We start from the raw sequence: 14,435 nt of genomic DNA on the forward strand, positions 1-14,435 counted from the left end.
GAGAATGCTGGGAAAATGGTTATTCCCAAGAACAGCTATATACTCCAGACAGGGCATAAATTGATACATGCCATTGCTGATCAACGAATCAAAGGTTATACTGTGGACCCTTTGATAGCTCAGTTCACTTCTAGGGAAACTATTCTAAGGAGATGATTAAAGAAGTGTGCAAAGAATAATGTGTAAAAATGTTCATCAAGGAATTATTTTCCTTTATTCCCAGTTTGTGATCCTTAATTCCCATTTACCACTAAAAAGAATCAGGAGTCATTGGAGAAATGGTTGCTTTTGGGTCTGGGGCAGGATTGTACAAGTGAGCCTGGACTACCCAGCCATACCAGTAAGCAAGGAAGGCAGCTGGAGGAAGGCATTAGAGCAGCTGGCCTGTGGTCCATTTACTCTCTTTACTGGAGGGATGTCCTTGGGGAACAGAAAAGAAAGCAGGTGACCTGGTCTTATCTCCTTGTCAATTGAACCGTCAAATAAAAAGACTAAGACTAACTGCTAGGAGGAAGAGATGGTATCTATGGAATGCCCGGGAAGTCCCCAGCTAAAGGATTGCTTACAGTAAATAAACCCAGAGTCCATAAGGCACACGTCCCTAGAGAATGTCCCAGAGAAGTTTGACAACTCTCTGGAGTATAAAATGGAATATTTCACAATTTAAATTTCATAATTGAAACGTGCCCTTTGTATGAGGAACTCTGTGAACTTCACTTAGACACTCTGTCTCTTAACCACGATTATTACTGATGTGGAGGACAAGACTTGAGGTCTCAGATGTCTCTCTGCTTCATCTGAGCCTCCTGATTGCCTGAAAGTTATTAGTAAAGCTTGATGCTGATTCCTATGCTTGATTTGATAATCCGGTCCTGTGTGTTAGCCCAGTAACAAAGACAACTTGGATACTGTCAAAAAGACTGAGAAGCCAATTTGAAGAGGCTCCCAATGGGCAAAATGGAACAATTTGAAAAATAATAAGAGTCATAATTGCAATGGATTGAAACAAAACAAATACGTTTAAATCCATGAGTTACTACTGATACCAAAACCCAAACTAACCAAACAAAACCCTCTTTGGTCACTTTTATAGGGTGTTAGGGAACCAAATTATTATTTTGAAAACTGGTAGGGGAATTCCATGGTGGTCCAGTGGTTAGGATTCCTCACTTTCACTGCTGAGGGTGCCCTCTGTATGAGGAACCAGGGTTCAATCCCTGGTCGGGGAACTAAGATCCCACAAGCTGCGTGGTGTGGGAAAAAAAAAAAAGAAACCATGAAAACTGGAAAATAAAAGGAAAGAATAGAGCATTATCCTTCCTTTCCTATACCTTAGGGTAATCCAATCGGTGATGAGGGCATGTTTCTCTTTACAGAAGTATTCCAATCAACAAACAAAGAAAGAACGATAAAATATCACCATTTTGTAACCCTTAAGAGATGACTGGATGGGGCAACGAGTATCACTGGCTGCCAACCAGAGCATATTACACCACCCATGAAGTAGTCTTGCAAAAAATGAAAAAATAAAAAATAAAAACAAAACAACATCTTATCAAGCTTCTAGATCTAACTGCTAATTTACAAAAAAAAAAATAGGAACAAAGAAACATGTTAAATGATCCCACTGATTCACAGTCTGCAAAATCCATACTTAAGGAGACACTTCAGGATAAACAACCTGGATTCTTTAACAAAAAAACTGCAAGGAAAAAAAATTAATACGGGGGGAACCTACAGATCAAATGGGATCTAGGAGGTATTTCAACCAATTTCAATGTGTGGCCCTTATTTGGGTCCAGATTCAAACAACAGATGACAAAAACAAACAAAAACCTATAAAATAAAGACTTGGAGAACTGTGAATAAACTGGATTATTTTATGATCAAGGAATTATTGTTAAAATTTTTAGATGGAATAATGGTATTATGGTTATGTTTTTGGTTAATATACAGACTAAAATATTCTTACATAGCTGAAATGATGTCTGAGATTTACTTCAAAATAATCCAGTGTGAAAGGGAATGGAGGGAGGTGTAGATGAAACAAAATTGGCCTTTTTGATAGCTGGTGAAATAAAATGATGGGTAAACCAGGTTCATTATATATTTTCTCTATTTTTATTTGATATAACTTTAGTTTAAAAAGGACACTGGGGCTGTGTACAGAAGTGACTGCAGCAGGGGGAGGGCAGAAGGGCACAAGGTGACCTCTTATACTACTGCAGAAATCAGGCACTAGATGGCACTATCAGTAGGGAGGTGAGGGGTGGTCGGATTCTGGGTAATTTTGAAAGTATCGTAGAGCCACACGATTTTCTGATGGATATGATGTGAAGTGTGATGATATTGTCATTATCTTTAGAGTTTAAAAAATGATTATTTGTACATTCTATTTTATAGCTTTTTCATCTTGTTTAAAAATTTTTAAATAAGCTTACTTTTTAATCAAAAAAATAAAGATCCTGCTTGTTTTGAAAACAATAAAAACAATTACTGAGGAAACAATTGTTCAAAGGCATTATCATCTTTGAAAGAATGGGAGAATATGTTCAATAGTATGTTCTGGGGTTACGATGTAGAGAATAAAGGCCCACAGTCTCATCTGAAATCTTTGCTGCTACATGTTTTCAGAACTCAGAATATTTCTGATTTTAGAAAGGTAACATAGGGTGCATATAGTATATTATGTAATCCTCAAGATGTGAAAACATCTTTTGGTATTCAGAATCTTTTAGATTCTGGCATGGCACATAAGGAATTTCAATTCAGTGTGGCATATATGTATTGAGTACCTACTCTGTGCCCAGATCTTCAGGACCTTCCACACTAGGAATTAAAGCAGTAAACCAGCTTTAATAGAAGGTGGGGACAGGCCAGGCAATGGGAATAAGAGAAAGACATGAGGTTGTCAGAAGTGGGCTATGTTCAGGGAACAAAATAGCCCAGTTGGGTTTGTTCTGTTTGACAGAATATAAGATTGCATATTCTAATAAAGTAGGCGGCCGATGTTTGAAAGGTTGTGTTTAGTAATGCTCCTTTAATCATTATCAGCATGCTGCTTTTTATTAGAGGGGTGTATGTGTGTGTGTATATAATATTTCCAAGGTTAGGAACATTGGTGAGTGTCACAGAATTTAATGCTCTGGGTAGTAAGTAGCTGACAAAGCTCTCTGAATCATTAATGCAGCATGGATGACTTAAGAACATTTCTGTGGGTTGGGCCCATGCCATTCAGCAGGAAGCATAACAATAAGACTTTCTGAGTACTGAATTCAGCAGCCTCTCCTCTTCCACAAAGGCTGCAGGGTCCACCATGTAAGTAACCAGCTTTGTGGCCCCTTGACTCAGACCTGACAAGAACACAACCACACTGATGTAATCTGCTGGATTGAGTTCAATTTGTTAAGGGAGTACGAATTTTTCCGCCCAGCAAAATGAAAATGCCATTAAATCCTTAGCCTGATTGAACAGGATAAGCTGAGGGTGGTTTCAATGCTTAGAGAGATTTCAGGTAGGATAAGCTATTCTTGGAAGACAATTTGGGCAAGAACTGCTCTTTCTTATTCATTGACAGAGTGGGCTTGTTACTTAAAAAAAAGGAAGGGGTTAAATGATATTTTCACAATTGGCACATTTTCTATCAGCCAGAGGACAGTGGCTGGCCCCAGACATAATGGATATACCAAGGGTGGGAGAAGGGATGCTTGAGATTGCAGGGCTGTGGCTGACAGCAAGGTGCCATCAGCTTGAAGAGCAGCGCAGGCACAGGGCGGGGTCTCACTCCAGATGTGGCTGCCTTAGGCAACGGCTCTCTCTGTTTCCACAACTGGGGACTGGAGCTGGGAGGCGTGCTTTACAACCCGAAGGCTTCTTGGGTGCTGTGGTTTCCAGGTTCTGTAATGACACCCGCTGATTTCTCCACTGGTGCCCAGGGAGACTAACACAGCAGCATCCCTTCTACTGTGAACTGTGACAGCGCGGACTTACTGTGTGTCAGATACTGTGCTGGGGCTTGACACTGGCTTCATGCTGCCTATAAGGCTAGAAGTGATAAACATAACTGGCTTTGGAGTCAGAAAAATCTGGGTTCGAGTTTATCCTTTTTCAGTATCTTGCTATGGAACCTCTGGCAAAGGCTTTTAACCTCTTGTCAAAACTTGTGAAAATGGGGATAAGAATACACACCTCAGATATGGAGAAATGAGAACCCTAGTCCACTGCTGGTGGGAATGTAAATTGGTTCAATCACCTTGGAAAATAGTATGGAGGTTCCTCAAAAGACTAAAAGCAGAACCACCATATGATCCAGCAATGCCACTCCTAGCTATATAGCCAAAGAAAATGAAAATACTAATTCAAAAAGATACATGCACCTCAATGTTCATAGCAGCATTGTGTACAATAGCCAAGATATACAAGCAATCCGAGTGTCCGGCCACAGATGAATGGATAGAGAAGATTTGAGATACACACACACACACACACACACACAATGGACTATTACTGAGCCACAGAAAAGAATGAAATTCTGCCATTTGCAACAATGTGGATGGCCCTAGAGGGTATTATACTTAGTGAAATAAGTCAGACAGAGAAAGACAAATACTCTGTTACTACTTATATGTGGAATCTGAAAGTAAAATAAATGAATGTGTATAACAAAACAAACAAAAAAGAATACATACCTTGTAGCTTTGGTATGGTGATTAAATAAGTTAATGTAGATAACTTTCTTCCAGTGGCCTGGCACTGAAGGTAAGCAGTGAAGGTCACATAGCTAGAGTAGTTAGGAGAGCTGGAATTCCAGTTCTTCTAACTCAAGGGCCCGAGGTGTTGACATGCTGCAGTCATAGCTATTTTTGAGGAATCCCTCTGGCTGGCTGGGCTAGGTCAATGGTAATGTTCCCCTTCCAGCTTTGGTCATAGCGGTCAATAAATATCACAAACATTCACTAACTTACTATGAGTGTTTCCAGGGACTTCGAGTCCAAGGCAGAAGCAATAAATATACAGCCTGACACCAGGTGAGCAACTGTGATGAGAAAGTTCTTGAGAATAAGCTCTGACCCTTACCACTTCACGCTTCTCCACTTCAAACCAGCGGGAAATTCCGGGTAAACTCTGCACCAAGTATAATGATGTTCTCTCCACCCAGAGACTCTACGAAATACAAAACAAATTAAGTCCCTAAGTTACCTTTCTTTCTAGTTACTGAGCTATGACTAATGTTTGCCGTTCAGTTTTATCAAGTTTTCGGTTTTTGTCAGCTTTTCTTTAGTATTCATTCCAGCACTTCGGCAACCCCTTTGCACTCAGGAAGCTATCACAGTAAGACACACTGAAGCTTATGTAAATTGCATTGTATATCATCTGAAACTTTTTTCTGTGTAGAATAAATCATCTACTCCAGACAGCAAGCTTAAAAATATAAAAACAGGTCATCACATTATTTTCTTCACTATTTCCTCTAAGTTTCTAATTTAAACTCTCTCCACTCTGCAAGGGGTCTAGCCATTTTTATTTGGAAGAGGTAAGTAGTAGTATCAGCTATTCGACACGGGATTAGAATAACAGAACCCTCAAGGAGGAAAGGGCTTTAGGAATCACATAGCCTGATCTTTCTGTTTTAAAGATGACAACACTAAGTCTCCAAGAGGCATGTGACCTGCTCAAAGCTACATTCCCGTCACCTGTAGAGCTGCCCCTAGGACCCCTGCACTAGAACTTCCGACTTCTCCATTGCTACAGGCACTGTGCCACGTTTTCTTGTGCCAACATTCACTGCTGCGATCCAGGAGGATCTGTATTTAAGAGCCAGGGCTCCCCTGGCCAGGATGAGCACCCCCGTGACACGTGAAACCATGGCTGCCTTTGGTAAGAGCTGCTGTTGACGACGACTTTCTCTTTTGTCAACCAGGCTTCTGGAGGCTTCTGCATCCCTGCCTCATGTTTCTTACTTAAACAAAGCGTATTCCTGCGTGGATAATACACTTGACAAAATTCCTGAAACAGTGCCATTTCTTCAACAGAAACAACAAATGGAAGGATTTCTTTGTGCCAGCCAAGACCTACTGCAATGAATAGGGCAGAGGCCTGGTGACAGGGGCCCCGTGTGCTCTGCTGGTGACAGGGGGGTAAGCAGATCAAGAAGGGTTCAGGGAGAAGAGAAAGGAATGCTCCAGGTGCTGGGGGAAAACAGAGGAGAAAGCAGGCGTGCCCAGCATCCTATGGGAGGAGGACGGCGCTTCTCAGAGGAGGTGACACGTGAGCAGAATTTTGAAGAGTGAGTAGGAGTTTGCCAGGCAGAGAGCGGGGGAGACGGTGCAGGCAGCAGGAAGCAGCAGGCACAGAGACGCGAGCGGCTTGTGAAAGGGCATGGCAGGAGATGGAGGGAGAAGCTCGGTGCTGCAGGAGCTGACGGGGAGGGTGGGTGAGTGGGCTGCGGTGGAGATGAAGCTTCTGCAAGGGCAGTTTGGAGCCAGATGCTGAGGGCTGTGAGCACAGGAGGAAGGAGCCAGATTTATTTATTTGTTTTAGGGGGGTTGCTACAACACTGATAAATATTTAACGTGATGGCCAAGAGGAAACGTGGTGCAGCGGAAGAAGCAATGGAGACGGCATCAGAAGGTGTGGGTCCTAGTGCAGGGTCTGGGGTAATGAGAACGCCACTCTGAGCAAGTCACCTGTCCAACTCTGGTGGATCTTGGACTTTTTATCTACTGGAAACTTGCAATGAAAACTATATTATACATTAATGATCTTTCACTGGTTTTGGAAGGCCAAAAGAAAAATTAAGGTATCCAAAAGGATTAGAAAATGGTCATGGATCTTTTCAATAACATCCTAGTGCTATTTTCCAATGGTTTCCTGGCCTTAATATTTAACCCGTCAACCTCCTTGCCCAAAGGACTATGCTTTGCTCAGTCCCATCATAACACTGCGAAACTATCCAGCTTTCCCTCTGATCACTTGGCTGTGAGTAACTCCTGAAGTTACTGCTGGGAGAACTGGGGACTGACACTTAGGCAGCGGTGACAAGGCAAGTTCACATCAGACAATCATAGCTGATAGGAGAACATTTCCCAGCTTAAGTAGAGACGCTGTGATGAAAGAAGCTAAGCCAAGTCACCCACAATCCTACATTCATTTTACATTCTGTTTAGGGGGAAATACTGACTAACTGGGGATCTGTATGGTCTCACTTTGTCACTGTTATCAAGGAAAGAGCAGATTATAATTTATCGGTGGAATAATCTTGCCCCTTTCCCCCAGGGTGGCTGTGAGAAACCTTGCCCTTTCCGGCTGAGACAGAATTAGCAAGTCATATTGGAACTACTGAGGATGGAGAACTCAACCCATGCAAACAGTCTATGGTTTGTTTTTATTCTGGGTCCTCTCAGAAGTCTTAGTTACACACCATTCTAATAAGAAAATGCAGCAAAAGAGAGCACAGAACTCTCCCACTGCACCAGCAGGCTCCCCAGTGGTTCTGTCTCAGAATCCCCTGTTCCTTCAGTATCCTTTACTCACGGCAGTCTCTTGTAACTGAGAATAAATATCCTGAGGTTCCCACAGTTGGTTAAACATGAATGAATGAGAGGACTGAGATGAACCATGAGAGCTCAAAAACTGGACCGAGGACCACTGCCATTAAAATCGTCATAAACTTCAGGGCTTCCTCTATGACCCAATGAGTCAGAATTCCTGGGCTAAGAAATCTACTTGATTAGAAAGCAGCCCATGTCACCCTGATACATGGTAGAGTTTGAGAACAACTAGACCACATGATTTCTGGTCCCTTCTAGCTTTATCACTTGACTCTATTCTGAGTAAATATTTATCAAGCATTTTGCCCCCAGGAGTTCACAGTCTATCTGAGGAAACCGCGTGTCATAAGAACGGCCTAGTACCTTGAATTCATTCTCTTTATCTTTAGTGCCTTTGTGAAATGGTCTGTCGTAGCGGAATTTCCAGATGTGATTCACTTTATAGAAACTTTTGATGTTGTCCGGGACACCCTCTCTCTGCAGGACCTCCTGGCTCTCCGGGATGGGAGTCACGGCGTATATCTGCAAATCTAGGATTCAAGAGTCAAGGAGGGAACCTGACTTGGCAAACTCTGTGGAAGTCCGGCTCGAGCTGAGCTGTGGCAGAGAGAAGAGGATGGGGAACAATCTGGTGTTTCTATTTGAAGCCAAGTCAAAACTGCCAAGAAGGTACCAAGAACTCGGTTCATAGCAAATCACCTCTCAAACTACAAGCCTTAAAGTAGTTTTACATAGGTGATTCTGACAAAGTATCAGTTTGAAATTTCTATGTCCTGTGAATTTATTTATCATTAATTTTTTTTTCTTTTTGGTTGGGGGTGGGTGGGAATGGCTTGGATCTCACATACTCAGGATTGTTTTAATTTTAATCCTTGGTCATGAGACACTCTGATCTTTAGTGCACGTATGGTCTTCTTAAAATTTGTTTGTTTGTAAAACAATGTACAAATACCCATGCAACCAAAGATAGTAACCAGTACTGATAGTAACTCATATGCTCCTGTCTCCAGCCTTCCCACATTTGTGGTATCCACTCTCTCAAATCTTGTATTGATAAGCAGAGTGTTTATTTGTAGTTGATACTTTTAAAAACTACTTTAAAGGCTATCATATTTACTTGTATGTTTACCTTCTTCTCTTCTCATTCAAAGAAGGATAGCAAAATGTTTTCCTTACATAACTTCTTGCTTCTGGTGCATTTAAGTTTCTACTTTGAAATGGCATCTGTAATTTTCAGGGGGAGTTTCTGGTCTTCTTTAAGATCATCAGTTTCAGAAAAAGACAGAGGAATTCAGAAAAGAGTGCTGGGGTGAATTCCCTTTGCCTCTAATGCCTGGGTAATTTCAGTTGCATTGTTCATGTTTACACAATGGGAGTGTGTAATTATACGGCAATTATTAAATGATGAAGTGCTGTCCAGGATGCCCTGGCTAAGAGTCCTTGGAAGACACGGGGGGGGGGGGCGGTAACTCTCTCCCCTTCCATCCAGAATAAAAATAGCAAGGGAAAAGGGGGTAATGATATGTCCCAATAAACATAGTGCTATCATTTCCTTGAACTGAATTCAAGTAGTTTCTACAGGGGATGCCAGAGGAAAATTATTCTAAGGGAAATCCCTAAAAAGGAGCTTTAAAAGCAGGGCTGAGATACAGAAAAGTTGTAACTAAAAGGAGGAAAATTCTTTAACAGAATCCTTAAGGGATTTCTTTTCAACTAAATCCTGAGAATAACTATCATAATTCTGTCTGGAAGGAGCTAACCTAAAATTAAGACGATGAGAAAGAGGGAGAGTAAGAACAGAGCTATTGAAAAGGGATCAGTAGTTGAACCACCTGCATGAAAATGCTCTGCAGCTAAAGGCCAGTGCGATCTAACTGGAATCCAGCCCTTCTAGGTGTGGATACACTGAGCTTCCGCCTGGAAGATGGTCTCGTCGGGCTGGTTGGCGTGCTGCATGGCGATGGCGTGGGGGAACTCGTTCAGCATTCTCTGCTGGAAGGCCTCCAGCCTTTCGTAGTCATGTCCTCGACACACAAACTCTTTATTCTGGAGGTGAAATCAGAAAAAAAAAGTTAGGACCATATAATTGGGTGCTTTAATTACAGAGAGGAGCCAAAATAAATGACACCGGCGGTAACTAAGCATAGGCCCAACATCAATAGACTATAACCAAAAAAATACACTGGAACAGTCTAAAGAATTTACCCAAATATTAAAAATGCAGAGCAAAGGTCATGAGCGTAACTCTCTATTGCTTTTGATAAGTTCCAGTAGCGTGCCTCACTCTTCTGGGTTCACCTGCATGAGGTGCAAAAGGGGCGTCTGATTCTCAGAGCACTGAAGCCCAAAACAAAGCAATCCTGTTCCCTCCAAATGTTAGTGAACACATGTGTTACAGATTATTTTCATAAACTGGATATCAAAGTTAAGTGGATAAATTCTCCATTTGAAAGAAAGCAAAGGAAGTGCAATCTCTAAAAATACATTTTACTGCATTCTTTCTATAAAGGTCACTGAGATCAGCCTTAACACGTTCATTCCTAGATCCTTCCATATAAAGGAAGACTAGGCCTGTCTGCATTCCAGCTCTCAACAGGGCTGGCACGGGAAGCTTCCCTGCCATCCCCAGCTCAGCTCAGCCTTCTGTAGCCAGGAATTCTGTTAACTGGCTGAAGCTAAGATTTGGGACTTTTAAGGTCTTGCTAAATTTTTGTCTGTTTTTGGTTTTGTTCTTACAATATGTATAAACATTCTGTGGTTAGGACTCTCTCTCACTGAGGAAAGAATGGTGAAGGTCATCCTTGATGGAGGCCACAGAGCTGGAAAGACGGGCACGTTTCTAACAAGTGCCTTCATGATTCCGTTATCGATAAGAAGGAACTCTTTCTGACAGTTTAATGATAATGAAATTATAATTGTTGAGCACAGACACTGACTAGGCTCTCTGCACATACCTTATTTAACCCAAATAAACTTGAGAGGTTGTTACCTCCGCCCCCCATTTTATAACTGGGAACTGAGGATCAAGATCGTTACATACTTTGTATGAGATTTAAGCTCAGGTCTGAGTCCAAGGCCTGAGCTCTCTCTGTTCTGAACATGGCCTGCTACGTCCAGGAAAAACTCCTAGGAACTACTGAGACCAAGAAAGATTGTGGGATAACGTGCCTTGCAGATCTTTAAGAAATACAGTGATTTGTGGTCTGGGGAGTTAAGGCCCAAGGGTCTCAGTGTTTCTCAGCTCTGTGAGGTTTCTGTGATTGAGTCAAATGCCCCGAGGAAGAACTCTGGGCCAAAGTGAGGAAGTTAGAAACCACCCGTGGGTAGAGGGCTCGGGGTTGCAGCTGAGAAAAAGCAGCTGCAGGCACGCAGAGGAAACGACAGCAGGACTGGGTGCTGAGAACCTGCCACAATTCCCCACAAGCCTCTCACTGAATCACGATCCTTTGAAAAACACAAGCTAAGACAGACTCCCTAGAAATTAAGACCCCCCCAAACAATCCTATATTTAAAACGTTCTTGATAGAAGTCATACCTTCTGATGCTGTATTATTTGCTTTATTCTACTCAAAAGATAATCAACAAGGACCTACTGTATAGCACAGGGAACTCTACTCAATACTCTTTAATAACCTATATGGGAAAAGAATCTGAAAAAGAATAGATATATGTATATGTATAACTGAATCACTTTGCTGTACACCTGAAACTAATACAACATTGTAAATCAACTATACTCCAATATAAAATAAACTTCTTTAAAAAAGATAATAAATTTGTTTGATAAAATAAGACAATACATACCTTCCTGCATCTTACAGAAGTCCCCAAATAAATATCTGAATACTCGAAAAACTGAAACAGTTCTAAAAAAATGCTTATACATCACAACAGTTTGTAAAATCAGGGGAGTTCCTCTAAGCGTAAAGTCATTCAATGGTATTAAATCATTTTGGAATAAACATAAATTTTGGGTCTGATATTTGAGTTTCTGAGAAATAAAGAGGAATTAAGCATTTCCTCTATCAATGTTTTTTTTTTTTTTTAAACCACAGCTTTACTGAGATGTAGTTCACATACCATAAAATTCACCCTTTTGAAGTATGCAATCCAGTTGCTTTTAGTATATTCACAGAGTTGTGCAACTATCAGCACTATCTAATTTCAGATTATTTCCATTACCTCAAAAAGGAACTCATGCCCATTAGCAGTCACTCCCTAGTTCCCCTCCCCTCAGTCCTTGGCAACCACTAATCTATTTTCTGTTTCCATAGATTTGCCTATTCTGGACATTTCATATAAATGGAATTATATAACATGTGGCCTTTTGTGACTGGCTTCTTTCACTTATAATATTCTCAAGGTTCAACCATTTTGTAGCATATATCATTACCTCATTCCTTTCTTATTGCTGAATATTCCATTGTATAGCTGTACCATATTTTGTTTATCCATTCATCAGTGGATGGACATTTGGACAGTTTCCTTGTTTTGGCAATTATGAATAATGCTGCTATGAATACTCGTGTACATGTCTTTGTGTGGCTCTATGTTTTCAATTCTCTTGATTATATAAACCTAGGAGTGGAATTGCTGGGTCGTATTTATTAATACTTACTTTTTTTTAATCGTCTTTTTTTTTTTTTTTTTTTAAAAGGAAATACATACCTGTGGTATAAAGAATTCCCAAATAGTACAGGGCATACAATAAAAAGTAAATCTTTTTCCCATCCTTGACCTCAGTCATTCTCCTTAGACAAATCATTACTCAAACATATTCTATGCATATAAAACATTGTCAATAAAGAACCCATTTTCCATGAGGGTAAAAAAAACCTACTTTGATCATACAATCATATAAATATATTAATTTATTTGAGCTTTAAACATTTTCTGGAAATTGATCAAACAATGAAAGGAAATTTTTAATGTTGATATTCGTTTGTTTTTAAATCAAAGAACAGACTAGAATCTGATTTCCTAAAGAAAGGTCTAGCCTCATGATTCCAAAGGGTACAGTGCTCTTTAGAAACCAATAGAGGGTGACCCTTCTCTTTCATTTTGAAGGAAATGCCATTTATTTCTAGAAAAGCTGTTTTCAAAAGAACAGTGATATAGAGATTGATTTATTCCAATTGACTTTTTAACAAAATTCATTTTATTAGCCGATGCAGTCCTCTAATTTGCTAAATTCCCTTTAAAATTATGGCTCCTAAACTGCTTCTGATTTTTAAAAACTTTACACTTTTAATTAACACTAATTGCACATACTAGATAGACATCTAGGATGCTTCATAATACACTTGCTAGCTGAATTCAGAATTTGATCAGGGCTACAACACTTTTGTGGGCTGCTTTCTCTATAAAAAATATTAAAAATCATATTGTATGACTCATTTGGTATAAAGACAAATAGATGAATAATAATCTAATGTATAATATACATTATAATATATACTATAATATTTTCTTTAACCTAAAAGTTCACTTTTTTCTGGGACTTTCCTGGCAGTCCAGTGGTTAGGACTTCACCTTCCAATGCAGGGGTTGTGGGCTCCATCCCTGGTCGGGTACGTCATGTGGCTCCTCTTTAATCCAACAAAGAGATTTTACTTATGTCTGCGTGGCACCCAAATACACGGTCATTTCAATCAGTTAAAGACGACTGATTTGTTATTTGAGCATTTGTTCTATGTAATACTAAATCAATCTTTGCCTATGGTGTTTGGGTATTTTATATATATATATGAATAAAAGTTTTATATATATAAAACCTTTATTCTGAAAGGCAGGTAAGTTAATGATTATTAAAGAAACAATGAAGTCAAATCTTTCTCCTCTCTGTTCACCTTCAAGTACCCCCATCCTGTATCTATCCATAGGTACTGACAGTTAAAGCAAGGTATTTAGGGCAACACAAATACCAAAATATTTGTATATTGAGATTTAAAGTTTGTAATGAATTCACTCAGTGTTACAAAATTATCCTAGACACTTCTCCTTAGTTGCTTGGGGAGGTGAATTTCCTCTCCCAACCAATGCTTTTAGGTAAGCAAGTATAAGTGGGATGTTACTTATCGAAATGTTATATAAGTATTCAAGCACATAAGAGACTACTCGGTACAGTGTGAACAACAGTGAGAATGGAATCAAGTATTTTACTATCCAGTAGGTACCTTAGAAAGTCTGGAAAATTTTCCTTTGTAGAAATAGTTTCTACTAGCAATAAATTACATCTCTTTGCTGAGTGCCATTTAGCTTTTCACAGAATCGACTAGGCCAAACAACGCTCTTCACGTGATTCTGGAGGAAGAGTTTGTACATAATGTGAAACCGCTATGTTTTCTGCAACTCCGGCCATTTCCCTCGAATGTTAACTCTACGGAAACCGCATTCTGAAGAGAGACTCTCTATCACACAGGGGAAGCAACTATAATTGCCAGAGACTGCTCATAAGATATAGTAAGCTTAGAAACTTAAGAAGAAAAATCAAATGATTGTTTGAAATCTTGGGAAATTACTCAAAACAAGTCATTCTAAATGAGTGTGTTTGCAAACTACAAAGTTAAAAGAAAATCTCATGACGTTATTTTACCCTGTCTTAAAAGGATAAAATGTCATTCAGATCTTAGTTTGCTTGATTGGGATATCTATATTGGAAGTATAAAAGCAAATTAAATAGTATATTACTTACTCTTAAGAAAAATGGAAATTTTTTCCCATAAAATCCAACTCTGAAGAACTCTGGTTCAAGACGTTGCTGGTCCATAATTTTGTCATACAAAGAGGCTTCCATCATCTAGCAAAGAACAGGGGAAACTTTAATCATTTTATCTCATCTTTTAGCTCTACCACCTTAAAGAAGAGGATATTCTTCTATAAAAA

The 14,435-nt window shown here is 39.8% G+C and overlaps 1 protein-coding gene across 1 annotated transcript in view; it reads right to left on the minus strand.

Annotated features, from left to right (window-relative positions):
* The window catches only part of DOCK4 (dedicator of cytokinesis 4), a 475,175-nt gene that overhangs the window by 19,607 nt on the left and 441,133 nt on the right, over positions 1 to 14,435 (minus strand). Inside the window, exons 38-41 of the mRNA XM_061197939.1 lie at positions 14,245 to 14,349; positions 9,455 to 9,596; positions 7,914 to 8,080; positions 5,077 to 5,163 (exon numbers count right to left, since the gene is read on the minus strand). Coding sequence (XP_061053922.1) covers positions 5,077 to 5,163; positions 7,914 to 8,080; positions 9,455 to 9,596; positions 14,245 to 14,349 — 501 coding nt within the window. The remainder of the gene's footprint in view (positions 1 to 5,076; positions 5,164 to 7,913; positions 8,081 to 9,454; positions 9,597 to 14,244; positions 14,350 to 14,435) is intronic.

This window comes from Eubalaena glacialis, chromosome 8 (assembly GCF_028564815.1).
Source record: "Eubalaena glacialis isolate mEubGla1 chromosome 8, mEubGla1.1.hap2.+ XY, whole genome shotgun sequence".
NCBI lineage: Eukaryota > Metazoa > Chordata > Mammalia > Artiodactyla > Balaenidae > Eubalaena > Eubalaena glacialis.